This window comes from Prionailurus viverrinus, chromosome F1, assembly GCF_022837055.1.
Source record: "Prionailurus viverrinus isolate Anna chromosome F1, UM_Priviv_1.0, whole genome shotgun sequence".
Taxonomy (NCBI): domain Eukaryota; kingdom Metazoa; phylum Chordata; class Mammalia; order Carnivora; family Felidae; genus Prionailurus; species Prionailurus viverrinus.
In genome coordinates, this window is record NC_062577.1 from 14,303,251 (window position 1) to 14,324,836 (window position 21,586).

General features: G+C 41.0%; 1 protein-coding gene and 1 pseudogene across 6 annotated transcripts in view; one reads left to right on the forward strand and one right to left on the reverse strand.

Moving 5' to 3' along the window:
• RABGAP1L (RAB GTPase activating protein 1 like) overlaps positions 1–21,586 on the forward strand; it is a 765,564-nt gene that overhangs the window by 591,759 nt on the left and 152,219 nt on the right. For 5 of the 6 annotated variants that reach the window (XM_047840293.1, XM_047840290.1, XM_047840291.1 and 2 more), the window contains one exon: positions 21,365–21,493. In XM_047840293.1, the coding sequence (XP_047696249.1) occupies positions 21,365–21,493 (129 nt within the window). Of the gene's footprint in view, positions 1–11,039; positions 11,727–21,364; positions 21,494–21,586 lie in introns of those variants that run through there. The other variant, XM_047840294.1, reaches the window with a different exon arrangement.
• Positions 7,855–11,105, reverse strand: LOC125155593 (male-enhanced antigen 1-like; annotated as a pseudogene).

Below are 21,586 nucleotides of genomic sequence, written 5' to 3' on the forward strand. Positions count from 1 at the left end.
CCCCTGACATTTTCTAGTGGGAGAATGAGATAATACATGGAAAAGAAGTAAACAGTTTTTGGGATGCCTGGGTAGCTCAGTTGGTTAAGCATCCAACTCTTGAGTTCAGCACAGGTCATGATCTCAGGGTCGTGAGATTGAGCCCCATGTCAGGCTCCGTGCAATGCATGGAGCCTGCTTGAGATTCTATCTCCCCCTCTCCCTCTGCCCCTCCCTTGCTGCTGCTGTGCTCTCTCTCTCTCAAAAAAAAAAAAAAAAAAAAAAAAGGTAGGGGCGCCTGGATGGTTCTGTCAGTTAAGCGTCCAACTTCAGCTCACATCATGACCTTGCAGTTTTGTGAGTTCAAGTTCTGTGCTGACAGCTCAGAGCCTGGAGCCTGCTTCAGATTCTGTGTCTCCCTCTCGCTCTTCCCCTCCCCCATGAGTGCTCTGTCTCTCTCTCAAAAATAAATAAACATTAGGGGGGAAAAAAAAGTAAACAGTTTCAAGTAGCAATGAATGTGATGAAAGAAATAATACAAGAGAATCCAATGTGTTCCTGCTCTCCATTAGGTAAGATGGTAAGAGAGGGCCTCTGTGAGCAAAATAACATTTGAGTTGAATGATGTAGTGGACCCAGTCATATGAAGATCAGAGCCAACAGCAAGTGCAAAGGCCCTGGGGAAGTGTAAGTTTTGTATGTTCAAAACAGAAAGGGGGCCAGTGTGAGTGAAGCGTAGCGAGCAGATGAGCAAGAAGTAGAGAAGAAGGAGATGTGGTTAGAGAGCTATGCAAGGGCCAGAGCAGTAGAGTCATACAAATAGTAGCAAAGTATTGGCATTTGGGTTTAAGGGGAAGCCAGTATAAGTTCTAAGCATGGAGAAATTTTACTGATTTATGGTTTTAAGACGTTTGGATTGAGGAGATCTGGTGTGTAGAATGTGACTTGAAAAGAAGCAAGAATAGAAGCATGGAGACTGGGAAGACGTTATTTCAGAAAGTCCAAGCAGGATAGGATGGTAGCTTGGACTAAGGTGATAACGGCGAAGATGGAAAGAGGGGACAAATTCAGATAATTTTGTAGATAGAGCTGACAGGACTTACAGATAAACTGGATTTGGAAGGCTGATGGAAAGTGGGAAACCAAAGGTGTTATAGAAATCAGGCGGACTGATTTTGCAACACATGAACAAATCATTTCTTTTAGCATGGTCTCATTGCAACATATCATAGGAATGGGGTAAAACTGTGCGTAGAAGTGGATGGCACAATGTCTGGCCCACAACAGGCACTTGTGAGGTTTTTATTCTTACCTCCACCTCTGCACATTTTTACTACGAATTTGTATTCTCACATTACTAACTATTTAGATCACCAAATTTCAAGCAAATGACTAGAAAGTCCATCGGTAAGATTCAATCATTCACCAACTCGGTAATTGATGAGCTGTCTGTAGACATAGTCACTCCACTGGGCGTGGGGAACGTGTTGGTGAGTGAAGCAAATACACAACCTTTCCTTAAGGAGCTTACTGGCTGGTGGGCTCAATTATTTCCCCAATAATATTATGCAACTAGTTATTAAACCACACCTGGCATAATTGAGAAGAATATCATGACATACTATAAGAACGTCTCTTTATGGCTTCCTAGTTTCCCTGGTTTATACCTCATTCATTCCCATATTTCACCAGTGATTTCCAAACCCATCTCTTGGCTCCAGATTCATATTTCCCATGGCCTGTGGAAATCTCCAACAGATGGCCACTTACTTCTTGCTAACTCCATTCATCCTCCACCCTTTCCTGGCTCCAGTGCCCCAGTGCTTTCCCTATCAGTTATTATCTTCACTATCATCCCAGTTTTCCATGCTAGAAATGTCACAGTCATTAATAATGTTAGCAATTTCATAAGATTGCTGTTTTTTTAATGTTTATTTAATTTTGAGAGAGAGAGACAGAGAAAAAGCAGGGGAGGGACAGGGAGAGAGGGAGACACAGAATCTAAAGCAGGGTCTAGGCTCTGAGCTGTCAGCACACAGCCCAACGCAGGGCTCGAACTCACAAGTGGTGAGATCATGACCTTAGCCAAAGTCAGACACTTAACCAACTGAGCCACCTAGGTGTCCCATTAGATTACTGTTTTAAACCTCATTTCCTCAATGAAAAGTGAGACTCAAGGAGGCGAACTTTTCCTGAAGTCACACAGTTACTGGACATCAAATGTTGGTTTTAAATTCAGGTCTGTCTGACATCTCAGTTTTTGATCTTTCAATAACATTTTGAAGGATTGTTAACATTTTTAAAGGGAAAAAAAATGATGGGGGAAAAACATTCCAGAAGGGAAGAACATTTTAAAAGGCTCAGAAATATTAAAACACCAATATCTCTAATCAGAGAAATGCTTATCTATCATTCTCTTACACAGTAGTCTTATTTTATCCATTTTGAAGGCTGAGCCATTCCAACGAACAATTATGGGGTAGCCATTATGCATCAAGTAACTGCTTCTGCTGGTTTTCAGCACAAGAAGGATGGTACCTGATACCTGTCTCTAAGTGCCTTAGCAGAGGAGAGGGACCTAACCATTGATTTCAAGGCAACTCACTAAAGTATAAGCCTGCAGATGGCTGTGAGAGAGATAGCATAGGTGGAAACGTCGGGGGGCAAACGGGGCCATGCGCCCCAACTCCGAGAATGAAGGCTGGTTCCTGCAGGAGGTAATCTCGGAGTTGCATTCTGTCAGATTAAGAAAAGGTAAGTGAATTAGAGGGGAAGCACAGTTCTAGAAGAAGAGAAAGCCAGAACAGAGACCTAGAGACACAGAGTTGCCGGGGGCATGCAGGGAAATTCAAGTGTCTTGAGTATTGCTGATGGTGGAGATCCCAGCCTGTCATACCAAGGGCTGATCTCAAATCAGAAGAAATGGGAGTGGAGAAGAGGGGATAGTTGTAAGAGATGGTGAGGAGGTTGAATCAACTAGACTTGAATGATGGTTTAGAGGTGGGGGAGGGTATAAAGGAGGACTCTGGGATGACACCCAGGTGCCTACTGTATAAATTGGGCAGATAGCAAACACCTTCAGCTGGGATAGGAAATGTAAGACAAGGAGCTGCACTGGGGAAGAAGGAATGACGTTGAACACTACGATTAAGTCACATGTGAGGCTGCATATATCCAGTAAGGAGAGAGACAGGTGGGAGCTCTGGAGAGAGGGCTGATCCTGTAGCTGTATTGTTCAGAATTAGCAGGGAGGGTATGGGTAAGATCACCAGGGTACAGATGCTGCTCTTTGAGCGTAAGTTTTTACTGTTTTTTTCTGTCATTTCTTTTAGAACCCCTGACACATTAGTCCCTCAGTATACTCACAGTGACATGACTGTAAATCCTGGTGTTTCCACTGGACTAATTTGATTAGCCTCTGGGATCAAGCCTGTTTAACTCTACTTTCTTCACTGTTTCAAATAACTCAAGTTCAATTTTAAAGATTTATAGATCAGGGGTGTAGTTATCCACAAACTATGGTTGTGTTGACTTACCACTTACTAGCGGCATGATCCTGAGCAAGTCGCTGAACTGTTCTAAGCTCAGGTGCCTCCTACGTGAAATGGTCATAATTGGTTGCTAGGATTAAATGCAGCAATGCATGCTCTAAGGGCTTAGCATAGTTCACAGCCTTTACAGGTATTGTATAAATATAAATAATAACTGTTATTATTTATACTTTTGGTTATTTAAATATCCACAAGAGTTTGTGATGTACAAGTTACTTGGTTAGGCCCTGCTTGGGACAAATACCAGTATGGCACAGGTAAAGGAGCCCACCATGCAGGAAGGACCTCTGTATACCTGTTCACTTGTTGCTATCATCATGTGACAGCCTGTGGCAGTACTGAGTTTATACAGGGACTGAACTCTCAAGGGAGGTGAAGAGGGAGCAGATAACCTCTAGTGAACGCAGAGGAAAATTCACCTCCATTCGCACCATTTTGCTACCCCTGAAATTGTACTGAAACCATTGGAAGCCATGAGGCAGGGGCCAGGGCCAGGCTGTATAACCTATCACCATCGTTATTTTAGAGCATTGACTTGTCTTCAAAAAAACCTGTATGTCCCCATCTTGGCATACTCATTTCATGGAAACAAATTCACTCGCTAATGCATGGGCTGACCCATATAACTACTCCACTGAAAATATTATTTTCCATAGTGACAGCTATTAAACTACACTTAGCGTTGTATGTAACATGAAGATGCCAGAGATAGCAAATTTAATAGAGCATGGGAAGAAGGCAGAGGCAATGCACAACTTACCAAGATGAATATAGCACCTCGTTATTTTTAACAATCATGACAACGCACACATACTAACACACACATAAAAATAAAAAGTAAAATGCTGATCCAGCGGAGGAAATCAAGGCACAGTCTAGATTCTACATATCATTATTTTAATCTGATCAATTTAACATAAACCCAGCCCTTGCTAACATTTATTTATGCCTCTGCTTACCTGGAAAATAAATAGGAGCCTTATACAAACTGTCCAGGGAAGGGGATGAATGAACTGAGAGCCAGCATTCCATTTTCAAGCCTACATCACTAACATGGCTTCAAGAAAGCTGCTCTTGAGACACTGTGGCTGATCTGCCAAGGATGCAGCCTCTCTGTTTGATTGAAGAAGAGAGTGCTTCTCGGTTAAAAATTGAGAAAGCAGATGTGCTTTATTATGATAAGTGTGTGTTCAGAAGTGATTATCCTCAAGACAGGCTTTTGGATGCCCCTCTCAACTCAAATCCAAGATTCTTAGATTCTTTCATGCCAGATAGCAGGCAGGGTATCAATTCCAGATGAAATAAAATAGTGAAGCACAGTTTTCCTCATAAGATAGTTGTGTTTTTGTTGTTGTTGTTAAGCGGGCTACATTAATTTGAAAGACAACAAAAAGGCAAGGTTCCCTACCATGCAACTGGGCTCTGGGACCTTGGCTTACTGGCTCTGCCTCAAGCAAGTTTTATGATTAAACAGGTCACTTACGGAACATAAGTCTTATCCTTAATAGGATAAACATGTTAGACTTCGATGCTTTCTGGGGTCTAACAACAGCACATTATTTTGTGATTCTGTTATCATGTCTAGAGTATCCTTATCAGTGTGGGTAGTGAAGTACTGAAGGACATTGTCCAAGAAAATCCCATCCAAGAGGTAGGATTGTGAACACTTTAGAAAGATCCAGAAACCAGCTTATAGCAGGGATGGTTATCTTGGAGAAAAGGAAATTAAAACAGTCTTCAAATATTTTAATTAATGTCACATAAGAAAAGTAGACTTCTTCTGTGTTATTGTAGAATATATAACCCCAGTGACTAGAAATTTCACATTTCTGGCTTACCACAAGTAGTCCTTTCTAAACAAATGTCCAGTAATAAAATAGGTAGCAGGCTTTTGAGATGATTGTCAATAAAGGTAAGGAAGTAGAGGCAAAATGACCAACCCTCAAGTCTATAGTCATAGAAGTTCTTGCATTAATAAGGACATTATGTTAAAATTTGAGGACAAGGATATGTAGTAAGGTCATAATGATGCTACCATGATTACTCAGCATGTTATTAAATTGTTGGCGGGAGAAAGTTCTCTCTTCTATGAAACAACAACAACAACAAAAACTCCTTGTTTTTATCGATGGTTATAAGATGGTTATGCCTTAAGTCTTACAAGAGGTTAGACCATTCTTAAACACTAGGTAAGTCTATAATGTTATATAGGAATCCTTTTTTCCCCTTTGAATTCCTATAAAACTGTTACCCGAACTACCCACCATGGTGTCAGTTAATTTTGTACTCCAGTTATTCAGTGTTTGCTCTCCAGCTACAAAATAATGAGACTCCTTTCCCTGTGATATAACTTATGTGCTCAGTCTCCTTACATTTCATTTTAGCTTTTTCTTCAAGTAGCGTGCATAATGCATAAAGTTAGAGGCAGCATCTGGTGTATCTTTCTACCTCCAGGAGCATGTAGGAGAGCATGAGCAGAATCGAGACTTGAATGGCAGAGTGTGCATTGTGCAGGATTTTACATGTTTACCAGGATACCAATACTACTTACTCTGTTATCTTTATTTGACCTATTTGTTGGATCTTAGGAACCTGCCAAATTATTGAGGCTTTATCCTTTAAAAACTTGTCTGTCCAACAAAAAAGAAATAACTAGAGAGTTCACTTTTGCCTTTTTATCTTTCCAAGTTGAGAAGAGCATGGGTCCTTTTCTACTAATTACTAATGTGTCAAACTGAAGAGGCAACAGTTCTAATTCTGTTTCTAATGTTAATACATTCAGAGACCTTTTTGTCTTTCTAAACCCTAAGCCAGGTGAACACAATACATTTTACCCCTCTACATGAGTTCCTGGAAAGATGAAGAGAATTACTAGTTATCTAGCACCCACCCTGTGCTAGGCACCACGAGAGATTCCTTTCTACACATTAACTTAGTTTTTGGAGCAACTTGGCTAGGTACAGGACATGGACATTTTACAGAGACTCAAAGAGTATGAAGTAATTTACCCATGTCATTCGACGAGTAAATGTGACTAGAAGGTAATGGAATAAGCAATGTCCTGTTTTACTCTCAGAGATACGTTTAATTATCATTACTCTTGGATTATAGGTCCAGACCAGTCTCACTAGTAGGAGCCCACTTTGTCTGAATCCATCGTGGATAACAAAGATGTGACTAGATCGTAACACAGTGTTGTTCCTCCTTTCATGGTGTCCACATTGTGCTCTATCTCCATGTTTGAATGCCTCTCTGATTTTAAGCTCTTGCAAATTGGAAAGTATTTCCTTTTCACCTTTGTAACCCCTAAAGTAACTACTTAGCATGTTTCTTTGCACTCAGTGTTCTTAATTACATTAAGTAATAAATTAAGTCAAATATGGTCTTCATTTTACAGTGGGAGTCTATTTATGTCCTGCACATGTCCAGCAATCATGACACAGTAGAGTAGTTCAGGAAGAGCATTCCGGCACAAGGCTTTAATTAGGACCACCGTCCACCTGATCCCAGCACTCCAGACAGTGGGGTTCTCTTCTTTAGACCTTGGCTTTGGGACTATTGCCTGGTCCTGTCTGCTTTTCTCTCACTGCCTCATTGCATGATTCATCCAGGTTTCCCATATTATCTTCAATTTGCTGTTGATCTTCCTGTACATATTAAAAAAAAATCTTTGTGATGGTTGAAAAAATCTGAGAAGTCATGTATTATTAACTGGTTAATTTACAAGAGGGTTTTTTTTTTCTATCATTCGTTTCATCTTTGGACTACTTTATAACTGAAACATTTATTTCTCAGAAGTGTGCTGTTCTGAGCCTCATCAGCAATAAATAAATTACTTGGGGAGTTGGGGAGGGAGAAGAGAAAATGCTCACTGAGACGAGTCACTCTTGTAGGACTTCAAAAATGCCTGGAATCCATTCTTCCATTTCACCAAGTTATGTTCTAGAAGAGTTATTTCACCTGATATTGATCAATGGCTTATTCTCAAAGGACAGCCTGAAAACAGGACCATGGTTGAAAAATTACGGAAATGTTGAAAGCAAAGGTGATGCTTTGGCAGGGGGGGATGGAGGGAGCGCTGTTTATATAGGGTGCTTTATTCTCCATAGAGTGATACATGGGAAGATGGCTTGGGCTTGGGCTGATGTCCCCATGTATACAGAACTGAATAAGTGGGTCTCTGAGATGTCTGGTTCACCTTGATGTCGAAAGGACGATGAGAGGCCGAGGAGGGACGTTACAACCTGGGATGTGTTCATTCCTATGCACGTTCTGGCCTGGCCTGGCGTGCAGAGAGATGAGACAGCTCTCAGTGTGGTCATTTCTAGGTAGGTGACGCCTTCTGGGCCCGGAGGGCCTTCTGTACCACATCTTCCCACTGGGAATTTGATATCGTCAGCCTTTGCCCTTCTCACCAGTTTAGCATGTTCTGGGCGCATGGAAACAGAGCTGTGGTTGCTCTGTGCTGTTGCTCTCTTTCCATCTTCATCCTGACTCTTAACTGAGAGTCTGGCCTGTGAAGCCCTAGGACCTGGATCCAGTTCTGCGTGTCAGCAGCTCTGCCTCCGTCCCCCATCGTGCCGGCTCTGCCTCCTCTGTTCAGCATCTTGGTTCGGAGGCTGGTAGGAATAGCCAGCTGGGCCTGCTCCCACTTCTCCCTGTTCTTCCCGAGGCTCCTCTGTGCTTTAATCCCCACGCCTTCTGCAAGGCTCTGGTGTGGCCCCCGTTCCTCAGACTCATCAGGGAACGTATGCTCCGGACCCACGCAGTCTCCCCATAAGACCCCTGCTGCTCTCCTGGCAGGGCCCACTCAGAGCCCAGGGCTGCACCAGCACCTTCACTTCCTCAAGGATAATGTATTTTTGAGGAGGAGGATCATGGAGAGATTAGGAAAACTGAAATACAGGGTAACTTGTTTATAATTCCTCTTACATAACGTTTCTCAAATGTGCCCAAGTATTTGCTTTGGTTTGCTCATTAAAATATCATACTTTAGGGGCGCCTGGGTGGCGCAGTCGGTTAAGCGTCCGACTTCAGCCAGGTCACGATCTCGCAGTCCTTGGGTTCAAGCCCCGCGTCGGGCTCTGGGCTGATGGCTCAGAGCCTGGAGCCTGTTTCCGATTCTGTGTCTCCCTCTCTCTCTGCCCCTCCCCTGTTCATGCTCTGTCTCTCTCTGTCCCAAAAATAAATAAAAAACGTTGAAAAAAAATTTTTTTAATAAAATATCATACTTTAGTTATTACATTTAATATTAGCACATGGAGTTTTAACTTCTTTTGTGAGCATCAGAGCCAGACCATAGTTCTGAAATCTTTGGATTAATTTTGACTTCTTGCCAGAATCCATTTAGGCAAGAAATTCTTTGTTTCTGGTTTATATAGAAAAAATAAATGCTTCTGCCAGTGTTCTTTGAACCCACGTCAGTTGCATGGAAGTGTTTCCCCTATCTTAAAAAAAAAAAAAAATCAACCCAAAAAAAGTCCTATAAGCAAAGGAGTCACTGAATTGTCCCTTCCTTTGCAAGTAAAAATGTGCCCTTGTTCTTAAACAGGAAGCTTCTATGGCAGTGCTTTTCACACTTCCATAGCAGTGGTACAGTCTTTTCAAACAGAACCTCATGCAGAACTCCAGTATGTAAACAAGATAAAAATGGAACGGTTCCCTGCAGGGTGTGTGTGTGTGTGTGTGTGTGTGTGTGTGTGTGTGTGTGTGTGTGTAGGGGTAGGCTGTGAAAGGCCCAGAACCCCTGCCCTCATCCTTACAGCCTCCCCCTTCCAACTGAACCTACCCCACCCTGGGTAGCCCATCAGACATTTATCCAAAACCTTAGGGATCTGAAATTTATTTATTTATATGTCATATTCTAATGGTTTTGATCACTTTCCATTAAAATCTTTAGTTTTTTAAGAAAGCATTTTCAGGGGCGCCTGGGTGGCTCAGTCGGTTAAATGTTCAACTTCGGCTCAGGTCATGATCTCACAGCTTGTGGGTTCGAGTCCTGTATCAGGCTCTGCTGACAGCTCAGAGCCTGAAGCCTGCTTCAGATTCTGTCTCCCTCTCTCTCTGCCCCTCCCCCATTCGTGTTCTGTCTCTGTCTCTCTCTCTCTCTCTCTCTCTCAAATATAAATAAACATTTTTAAAAAATTTTAAAAGAAAGCATTTTCAGAAGAAATAAAAAGCTTGACAACAATATATAAGTATCTTATTTAAGATATTTTGTTCATTAATACTCAAGATGTTTAACAAAAAAAATGTTTTGTTTTTATTGAGTTTTAAAAAAAGGAACTCAACAATATTCTTTAAAGGAGGCAATATTTCCCTTTAAGCCAAATTTGGTAATTAATCTATGTCTTTAACCGAGATCCTAGACATATGCTGGTAAATATGATTCTCTTTTGTTACTTGCGGAGATCTGTAACTGTTATTTGTCAGAGCAGGAAACTAAGACTCAGAAGGAACCACCTGGGCTCTCTTAGCCCTGTTACCCTGTATCATGCTATAACTTCAGTGGAGAAACTGCTCTGAGATTCAGGGGAGCAGCTACAGAACTACAGCACCAGGATTCTCAATATACATGAGTTCATTGTTAGCTCAAGTTTAGAAACTGCTCCTAAAGGTGATCTTGTCTTTTTGCCTTCATTTGACTGTGACTGTTATTCACATCAAGGGAATTAAAATCACACCTACTAAGACTGTAAAATTTAAAACTATGGACAATTCTCAGTTGTTATTAGTAGGGAAGGATTAATTTGACCAGAGAGTAGCAAAATAACATTTTGAGCTATTACCTGAATGTTTATCAAGGTCTGTGGCTTAAAAAAGTTATTACTGCTTGAGAATCCCAACTTTAGTGATTCCTTAGATGTATACTCTCATTATCATGTTGGAGGTCTTTATGTAGTGTCATACTGAATGTTTATAAAAATCTTACTTTTAATTGTGGCTTCCCCTGAATGCCGAAATACCTCACATTCTAGCCTTGCAAAAAGTCGGTATTATTGCGTAAACACTGCAACTTGAGGGTGTGTCGTTTCTTGGAAGCCCAGTCTTTGCTCTCGTGCATACTGTAGCATTTTGCCCCAGACCCCTCTTCTGTGGGGATTTCAGTCCTCTAACAAGGGCTGGAAAATCCCACTTTAAATACGCAGCATAAAATCCGACTTGTATGTGTTACCGTTATTAGAAAGCAAGAGTGAATAAAGGTCAGCCTTGTGGCTGGCAGGCGGTCTGGTTTCTCTGTGAGCTTCACATGCTAAGAGAAGCTGGTTCATCTGCCTTTGGCTTTAGGATTCAACAGCAGAAGCTGTCAGACTAACACTGATTGAAGGTGGACTGGGAGGGGGAAGCACATCTGTCCAACGGCTCGCCATTGGCTTCTTATTACAGCATTCTCCCCCGAGACGCACTCTGCATGCTCATTCACCTACCTCCTCCTCTCCCCTCCCCTCCCCTCCCTACCCCTTCATTACTGATTCACAGCGAGAGGCGGCAGCGGCGTCGGCGGCGGCGGCGGCAGCGGAGGCAGTGGCGGCAGCAGCGCTGCTTGTCACGAATCGGGGATTGCAATGAGCTCATCCTTTTCTCCTTGCAGCTTCACAACTGCCCTGGCTTCCCGGCCACTGCTGCTGCTGTCTGCTCAGACACACAGACACACGCGCGCGCGCACACTCACGCACACACACACGGCACACGCACACACACGCTAGACCCTTCCGAGCAGCCTGTACATTTTAACACATGTATCTGAACTCTGCTGCATCGCTCTTGGCCATTTTCTTGCATTCGATTGCTTCTGCCGGTTTTTATTTAGATCCGTGTTTGATTTCGTTTTCCAGTCTACTTTGGGGCTCTGGCACAGTGGATAATTTAGCCAAAATGTTCTTCCTGTGGAGACATTAGCTGACAATTCCCACCAGAGACTGGCTGGTGCTCCTGGGGAGACCTAAGCCTGCCTCCCCTCCCACTGCAGTTCTCAAAATTGTGGATAAGAGATCCAGCTTTCTCATTCTGGATACCTACTTACTGCTCATGGAAGAAGGGGTGCCCTGCCCAGCCCCAGCTGCTAAGCTCACACCTCCTGTCAAAAAGTCCCAGGACATGCACGACGAGAGGAGCAAGCTGGTGAATGAGTATGCATGTCGAGTGCTGGAACTTCTGGGGATGGGGCATCGTCTGTTTGTGCCTCGGCTTCTGGCGGTGAGACTGTTTTTCATTGAACTTCATTTATAGGGAATCTGCCACCCTCTGGGAGAATTCCTGTATCCCTAAAAGAGGCTTGCAGTCTCCTGTTTTCTTCTCCTCTTACGCACTCTACCAAGAAGGAAGTGCTGAGTGGCCACTGTCGTGGGGCTCTAGCTGAGCCTGGTCCATGCCACTCCTTAATTGGCTAGAGGGGATATGGCTCTTTTCTAAGAGCCCAGGGCCACATTAGTGGCATTATCTCTGTGGCAGGGGGAAAAAAAATGTTTTCTGGCTGCCTAGACTCCGCAATAAAGCAGAATACCCAAGTGCTTGATTTAGGCATTCTGTTATTTACGTCTCCAAAGGGTTAAATTTCACAACAGACATTATTGCTACTTATCTAGACTACTGTGGTTTGCATTCTAACCTCACCATTTGATTGCCAGTTTGATTTTTATTTTATTTTATTTATCTATTTATTTACCTATCTATCTGTTTGTTTATTATTTATTTTTATTTTTTATTTTTTTATTTATTTATTTTTTTGGATACAGAATTTTACCCCCTAAAAATCCTGGGGTAGAAAATTGAAAATTTCTCTCCTGGAATGTTTGAACTGTGTATCTATGAAGCAGCTTAAAGCTATTGGGTCTGTGCTATGAATCTGGGAAGTCTGGCTTGCCTGTTTTTTTGATTTCCTGAACAAGAGAAAAATCACTCATCCTTCCTCACTTCCTACCAAGGGTTAAAATTAAATACCCACAATCGCTGGTGCAGGGTTTCTTTTTAGTGGTTTGAGAACTATACCTAGCAACTGTTCTATAATATAATTGGTCTACAGTAGTCCTATACCATTATTTGGTAATTGAACAAGAATCATTAAGCTTTGTCTATTTTATACAATGGACTTTAACACCATTCCAGACTGTTCTTTCATTATGGTTCTGTCATATGTGATTCTTTTCAAAAGTACAATGTTCACACTTTTCTCTCACATACTCCTCTTCAGTCTAGTTCATCTCTGTTTATATTATCGTTGCAATTACCAATTCAGTGTTCATGTATGTATTTGCATGCAAATATTTTCTCTCTTGTATAATCATAACAGCATTTTAGGTAGCTGTGTACGTGAGGGATTTTTCACCCCGAAGAAAGTCTGTTAGTCATTGCAAGATGAAGTTAGAAGCAGTGACCAGCATACAATTTGGGGGGGTTGGTATTTTTGAGAAATCGTTTCCTTGCCATTCAAGAGAGAAATAGAAAGAACCCAATACATATGTTTTCACGCCCAAGTGAGGTCATCAGTGCTTACTTAAATTTTGTTTCCCTGAATCACGTTTTTCTTAATAGAAGAGAAAACTGAAGATTTATGATTCCATTGGAAAGGAATTTTTTAAGTGAAATAAAAAGCATTTTATTCAAGAGCTTTGATGCTATTAAGGGCTAAAATGTATTTCAACAAGTACATCCCTTTGAAGTGTCAGTTTTGGTCTAATATATTTTCAGATTCTTAAAGACTCCCTAACTTTGTGATTCCAGGGCTCCACTGTTAACTTTCCAGTAATCTCCTACTGCCTTTCTTTGGCACCTTATACTTTGAGTGCTTTGAAGGAAAACATAAATTTATAACTAAGGCTGTCTCTCATACTTAAATCTGCATTAGGGTTCAATTTAAACTGCCTCTAGTTTAAAACAAGTTATCGGCAATTAAATCCACAAAGAATGGGTTCACAAGCTTCAGATGTTGCGGAAGTCACGTGTATCTGTGTGTTGCGACCATACAGAGTCAGCTTGGTTGCCCCATTAGGTATCCAAGGTAGTAGTACATCCCATGGGTTGTTTTGGGCTCTCACATGCCAAAACATAGGTAATGGTGCCATTGACATTACATGTGAAAAGTATTTCCTGAGTTGTCCAGAGGGTCATTTGGCAATCTCTGACTTTGTTGTACAATATTGTACATAAAAGATTGTACATAATGATAGAACTGGGGTACTTTCCAGTTTGGGAAAATCACATGCCCTTTAATTAGCAATATGGCTGTGAATTGGGATCAGTTCTCCAATGAGTTACTGCTTAAAGTTTAGTGTGTACCAGGAGGAAGTACAGTTGTTCAGCCTTGTGTTATTGGACTGGCTAATGATGTGGGATCGATGGCTAATCTGCACAGGGTGGTCCTAAGAGGAATCCTGCCACGTGCAATCCTTTCCATTACCACTCAAGAGGGCAGGCACTGAAGTTTCAGTTTTTAGCTATGTTTCAGACATGAAGGTGTGGAGGTTAAACACATGCAAATATGTTATTTTACTTTAAAGATCCCAGTAGGTTTTTTTTTCCTGTAAGTTAATTATTGTGATGAACTGATCAAATTAATGAAGATTTACCAAGACAATGCTGTGGATTTAGATTTAGAGCCTATTCATTGTCCCCTGATTCACAGAGGGACCACCAAACTGCCTGAACACCAGACACATTTGAAAACATTTTTTTTCAAGTTTTTATTTAAGTTACATTTGAAATTTTGGCTTCTTGCCCTTCAAAGATACGCCTAGTAAAGAACAACTTAATAATAATTTACCTTTAATAAATAATACCTTTAATAAAGCAGGTACAAGTGTTTCATTTTAGATATTACCACAAGGCATAAATTCTGTGCACAGACTCACCAAACACACGTTTCTTTGGTGAAATTAAAATACCAAAGCAAAAGATACAGGTATCCTAGATACCAGCTAAGTAATGTTTCCCTCTTCTAAGGCCTGTGCTTCCAAATGATTCTCAGACTTCCAAAAATATGTCTCCACTGAATAGAAATCCTGTTAGACACTATAACTAAAGGAAGAAAAAGCCATTTGTGGTGAAAATAATGAAGGTGAGAAAGAGAACCATTCCTAGATTTTTTTTAAATAACCCCCTAAAAAAATCAAACCTAGAAGGGCTGCTTTTCAGAGGCCCTTGAAGAAAGATTTATCATCCACGAATCATGAGAGGTTTGGAATAGAAGCATCAGGAGCTAACACCCAAATGTTAGAACTGTTCCTTTCCACCCACCCTGCCTCCTTAAAAAAAAAAAAATCACTTTGACATGTGATACTCTTGCGCTGAATTTTTCAGTGGGAAAAACACACTCAAAATGGTATCAGCAGTGACACATAGCTAAGGTCCATACTCTGTAACTGTGTGTGAAATTTGAAGAAAAGGGAAAAGTTTTCTTCTACTCATGTTCAGAATTTCCCTTTCTTCTCTTTTGATTTCATTTGCTGTTACATGTTGTGGAAAGTTATGATCACATCATTATAAATTAATATCAGTCTTGGCTATGGTTTCAGTACTGATACCCTGGGCACTGTACATAGTGAATCCAAAGGAGCATTGATGCTGAAATGAAAAACAGAAGCAAGTATGTCTCCCATTTTTACTTTTTTTTTTAACTGCTGCAAGGATTGCTCATTCAAGAGAGATTACAACTCTTAAAATTTAAAGACCCCAATATAAAAGTTGCCATGCGTACTTCTGATGCCCTTCAAAGTGTAAAAATCAATTCTTATGTCAAAATAAGTATGAAATGTACTCTCTAATTTGCATTTTATTAATTATGACTGGTTAATACTGGGTGTGCTTAAAGTAGAGCTTTTACGAATTTATGGAACAAATCTATGCTGGTGTCTATTATGTGCCTGGGAACTTGCTTACTTCATTTTACTGGGCGAAGTAGGAAGGATACCTAAATTAACAACCTGCTTAAAAAATCCTACTTCCTTTTTCCCTCTGGATATTTCTCTTTACCTACTTGAAAGGAAATAGAAGTAGGACTTGAAATGTTTTCAGTTGTTCAAGTAATCTTTATATAAAATTCTATTCAAATGAAGAATGAAATAATAGTCCTTTGGAGGTATAATTGATAAATATATTTTGTATCTTCACTTAAGAGAATTTGACAGAAAGTTTGGGGAGCAAATGATGAGTATCAAGAGAACCACTAGTTTTCAAAAGTTATTTATTCTTATTTAAAAGCTGGTAAGGTTCTCTGTGGTTTTTTTAAGTTTATTTATTTATTTTTGAGAGAGAGAGAGAGAGAGAGAGCGAGCAGGGGAAGGGCAAAGGGAGGGAGAGAATCCTAAGCAGGCTCTGCGCCATCATCGCATAGGATCGCTATGAACCACGAGATCACAACCTGAGCCAACATCAAGAGTCAGACACTTAACCAAGTGAGCCACCCAGGTGTCCTGAGTACTCGGTCTTGCAAGTGAAGAAAACACATCTTTGCTTCTTAAAATTTCCCTAACTCTTGTCTGCGTTACCTTCTGGCTAACATTACTTAACAAATAATGTCAAGAAAGTAATTGCATTTTCATTATGCTACTCTTCCCTCACTACCTTTCTGAAGGCAATATAGAAAAACTCTAAGAATTTCCCAGTTGAAGATCAGCCTTTCCTTTAAATCAGTTCTTCTAGCCTGACAGAATTCTATGTAGTGAGCACAGAGGAATAATGGTATCCAGAAGCTGGCCCTACCGATCTACTTTTGAGTATTTGGTTTGGTTCTTAAAATGTTAGTCTGCCTTTTCGGGGTGCATTTTTAAAGCTTGGGTCTTATCACAAGATCATATGTTAAGCTTCTCTTCATTGTAAGGATAGACAGCATTCATACAATTGTAAACATAACCATTAATTAAGTTTATATCTCTGTAGCCAGTTTATTAATAATTTGCATGTGTGAAGTCATGTTTTAGTTTTATGGAAAGCACCACTACTTATAGTTTGGACTAATACTGTTACAGCAATACTTGACATTTGTGAAGCATATATATTCAACATACGTACAATATGATTAAAATTTTGTTAGATGTATGTGATGTGTGTGTGGGGGGATGGTAAAAAAAAAGATTATAAGCAATGTAACAAAATGTTTTTTTAAATGTTTTACCACCATTACCACTACTGGGTTTTTTTAACGTGGGTGTGTGTGTGTGTGTGAGAGAGAGAGAATGAGAGAGAGAGAGCGAGAGCTAGCACGTGTGAGCAGGGGAGGGGCAGAGAGAGAGGAAGAGAGAGAATCCCAAGCAGGCTCCTGGCTGGAGCCCAAGGCAGGGCTCAAACACATGAACCATGAGATCATGACCTGACCTGAGCCAAAATCAAGAGTCAGATGCTTAACTGACTGAGCCACCTAGGCGCCCCTGTAACCAAATGCTAATTATGTTTATCTCTGGGTAGTGAGATATGTTAGGCTTTTAAAAAAATTTTTATTTTGGGGGGGAGGGGAAGTGAATATGTAATCAATAAAAAACGTATAACCCCTACTATACAGGTGGATATACACACACGTATGTAAACAATCCAAGAGTTTTTAAAAGCGTTTAGAAAACAAAACAACTCTGATAAATTCTCAGTGAGGCATCCACATTTTTTGCAGAGCAAGAGGTATCTATTCCTCAACTGTAGAGGGAAAAACCTCTCAGATACAGCCTTCAGAAAATGGAAAGTTACCCTTGTAAATTTACAACCTGAGTATAGCATAAGAAGGTATTTGGAGGTGACACAATGATTATGGAAGTCTCTTAAAGACAGAAATTTAGAGGAAAAAGCCCATCGGAATCAAAGTAGGATTGCAGATTGTTTCCTGGGGCAATGGCACACGTTGTTAATATCCTTTTTGCTTACTGGCATGATTTTTACCCCATGGGGCTGTCTTATGCCATATTTTTTAAAAATTCACAATGAAATTAGCTTTATTTCAGTCCATGGAAGAATATAAGTTCTTATAACTTCCAGACTGCCTGCTTTCTGGAATTAAAAATGTCAGTGAGAGGAGGGTACTGTTTTTAGCCACTAAAATATCAGTAGCTGAACATACCTGAGCAACACAGAGGCAGCCTTCCAAACTCTCATATCTTATATTTGTTTTGGGTTCACAAAATGCACTCATATGACCTAACTCATTTCCTTCTCAAATACTCGAGGTTAAAGATGCTCCCTTTTTGAAGTAGGACAGGAGAGACAGAGGCCGCACCGTGAGTTAGTCAGAGTTGGCGTCAGAATTTATTTCGTCCTTTGCAGCCTTGTTTGTACCTTTAATTGCCAACTACCTTCTAGAGGCTGGGATTAAGGGACTGAATAATACGCAGTTTCCACACGTGTCTGCTTGAGTCTTTCTGCTCCGTGATTGTGAGAGCTCCTCTCCAATGGGGCTTAACAGAGGTGGCCAAGCCATGGGATCCACAGCATCCCTGACCCCAGCAGTGTCTTGGAAAGGACAGTCATAGGGCCCTCTGAATTCTGGTTTCCTGAGACTCAGCCCCACCCAGATGGAGATCTTCTGGCTACACGCCCCTCCCCCCCCCACCCCCCGCCCCTGAGTATAGCCTCCTTCCAACAGCATCTCTTTCTACATGGCATGTCTGACCAGAGGTCACATGTCACAGGCTGTATGATTGTTCATCTTGAGGCCTCATCTTTCTGCTTTCACATGAACTCCAAGACTGGACTTGAAATTAGGCCTGGGGCAGCATGAGAAAATTAGGTAATCATGCTCCTGCCTGCAGACAAGGAACCACACCACCATTGGGGGCATCTGTTGCCAGGGAACTAGAGGTTAGTTGCACTGAAAATCAAGCGATGCCCTCAGAAGCTTTGGGGTTCTGAGGAAAGCTGCTAATCCTGTTTCCCTACAAACTCTAGAAGCAGCCTGTCTTGAATTTTCCTGATGATCACCAGAGAGCTGATCATCAGACCCAGTATTACAGACGAAAAAGGAAGACTAAGGATATAGTGTGTCCAGTTTATCTGGTAGCTGGATGCTTTTCCCAATAATTGAGCAATTGCTATCTTAGTCAGAGAAGGCCTCTTTTAGGCTGAAGTTCCCGATAACTGTCTTTTCCAAATAAGTTAAGGTGAGTTGATAACACTCTATCATGATAAACATTCTCTCTACCACTTACTGCCATCGTGTTTGAGTGTCCGTGAGGGAGGAAATAAATCTGAGAGGTACTGAGGCTTGTTTTTTCCACTGCCACTATTAGCCTAGCTCTACTTTCTGACTACTAGTTTGGATGTAAAGCTGAAGCAACCTAGTACCCTTGTGAAAATGCCTGGTGGATGAATTAATATATTCTTTTATTTCATATGATTCTGTTTAAAAGGGAGGGGAGATGAAAGCAGAAATTCATTCAGTAAATTTTTTTTTTTTTTTTTTTCAAGGTTTATTTATTTTTGGGACAGAGAGAGACAGAGCATGAACGGGGGAGGGGCAGAGAGAGGGGGAGACACAGAATCGGAAACAGGCTCCAGGCTCTGAGCCATCAGCCCAGAGCCTGACGTGGGGCTCGAACTCGCGGACCACGAGATCGTGACCTGGCTGAAGTCGGACGCTTAACCGACTGCGCCACCCAGGCGCCCCTCATTCAGTAAATTTTAATTGAGAACCTTCTATATGCCAGTTAATAGTTTTATCACTGTGAACACAGCAAAGAACAAGACAGACAAGGCCCCTTTCCTTAGGCGGAAAGAGATGTAAAACAGAAAAATTCGTTGGTGGAAAATTACTTGATGGGCTGGGGGTGTGGGGGGGAGAATTTAAGTGCTTAGAAGAGGCCTCACTCTGATCTTCCACTTGAGCTAAAATCTAAATCACAGAAAGTTGCTCTCCTTATGAAGATGTGGGGAAAGATGATTCCAGGCAGAGGGAACAGTAAGGGCGGTTGCGTTCAGCAATGAACTTGATGTGTACAAAAAAACGAAACAAGGCCAGTGTGCCTGGAGCTTGAGAACAGGAGGGGGACGTGGTTCCAGATGAGGTTGGGGGGGAAGCAGGGGCTCCAGATCATGAAAGGTCTTGCAGGCAGTGGTAATGATACTGGATTTTATCCTGAGCACAGTAGAACCGCTGGAGGGCTTTATACAGAAGAACCACATGATGTTAAAGGGTATCGTCTGGCTATGATAGGGAAAGTGGGCTATGGGGAGCCAAAGTGGAAATGGGGAGACCACTCAGGGAGTTACTGCAATGGCTCACCAAAGAGATGACAATGGCTTGGACCAGGGTGGTGAAGACAACTTGGGCCCTGTCGTCAGCAGGAATTTCTCCAACTTCCTTATACTCTTTCGGTACAGCTGTTAAGGTTGATCAGGTCTACATTTGAATCGAGATAAAGTGATATTTTGAATTAGCGCATAGTTCTATGATTTCTAAACATCTCAGTTGCATTTTTTTGTTTTGTTGTTTTTCATTTTATTACTGAGGTTTTTGACAATTAATTTCTGGCTCTTGAAACACCTTATTTCTCTTTGACTTACTTCTGTGTACCTAGTCTGCTTTAATCCATAATTTGTATCATGGTGTTTGCTAAAGATTGCTGACAGTTTTTTAATAAAATACTTACTGCTTTTTTTCATTTTTAAAACAAAATTTTTAATGTTTATTTCTGAGAGACACAGAGCATGAGCAGAAGAGGGGCAGAAAGAGAGGGAGACATAGGATCTGAAGCAGGCTCCAGGCTCTGAGCTGTCAGCACAGAGTCCAATGTGGGGCTTGAACCCACAAACCACAGGATCATGATCTAAGCCAAAGTCAGATGCTTACACTGACTGAGCCATCCAGGTGCCCCTCATTTTTTTTAAAGTAGGCTCCACACCCAACATGAAACTTAAACCCACAACCCCAAGATCAAGGGTCACAGCCTCTACTGACTGAGCCAGCCTGGCACCCTTTATTGTCTTTCTTATTACAAAATCTTTACTGCAGCAAATACAGCGATATATAAGGGGGGGAGGGGGGAACCATGATCCCACTATCCAGAGAAATCTTTTCTTTCCTTTCAGGCTTTTTTCCATGCATGCATATATTCATTTCTAAGTGGTTATTTCTTAAAGAAGTAAATTTTGCAAACAGTAGTTTTCATATGAAGTTCAGTCATTAAGTGATTTGTTTTATTTATTTTTTCATGGCATTTTTTAAGGTGGGGGATCAATTTCTTATTTTCTTGAACTGTTGTTGTCATTAGTTGAAAAGTCCTCCCATTAGGTGTTCCTTATGTAATTCTAATATACTTTACCTTCTCTATATCTTCAGCCAGGTTTCTTTTTTTTTTTTTTTTGTCTTTTTTTGAAAAAAAAATTTAAGTTTATTTATTTATTTTGAGAGAGAGGGAGACAGAATCCCAAGCAAGCTCTGCACTGTCAGCACAGAGCCTGACACTGGGCTTGAGCTCACAAACCATGAGATCACGCCTGAGTCAGTCACTTAACTGACTGAGTAACCCACCACCCGGACACCCCAAGCCAGGTTTCTAATAATACCCTTAAAATATCCAGCAAACTAAAGTCATAGATCAGAGTTACACATTTTTTGCTTTTCTTGCACTTTTCCTTCTCAGAGCTATAACTTGGTTAGCTTTGCTGGGATCCACCATTCTAATCTTTAGGTTATATAAATTAAATATGTTAGCCTGTTAATTCTTATATTGTGTCTAGGATTCATGGTGACTTATTTCAGCAAATAGTAAAGGGGCTAGAAATATGTTCCTAAAAACTTACGGAACTAAGTTAGATCTTAGCTACAAATGTGCATTCAGGAAAACGGAAATTCATTTTTCAACGTATTTGTCCTGAGTGCAGGCTAAAATGTAATGATAATTCTCGGAATTATTTTGCAGACCTCAAAGGAAGATCTTCTGCAGGCTGATTTTGAAGGTGCTTTAAAGTTTTTCAGAGTTCAGCTTCCAAAAAGATACAGGGCTGAGGAAAATGCCAGAAGATTGATGGAGCAGGCTTGCAATATTAAGGTAAGATACATGAATTTATATATAATAAAGATACAACTTGAATGAAGAAAGAATTATTTAAAACGCTTTCTCTGTACATTGCTGGACTTTGGC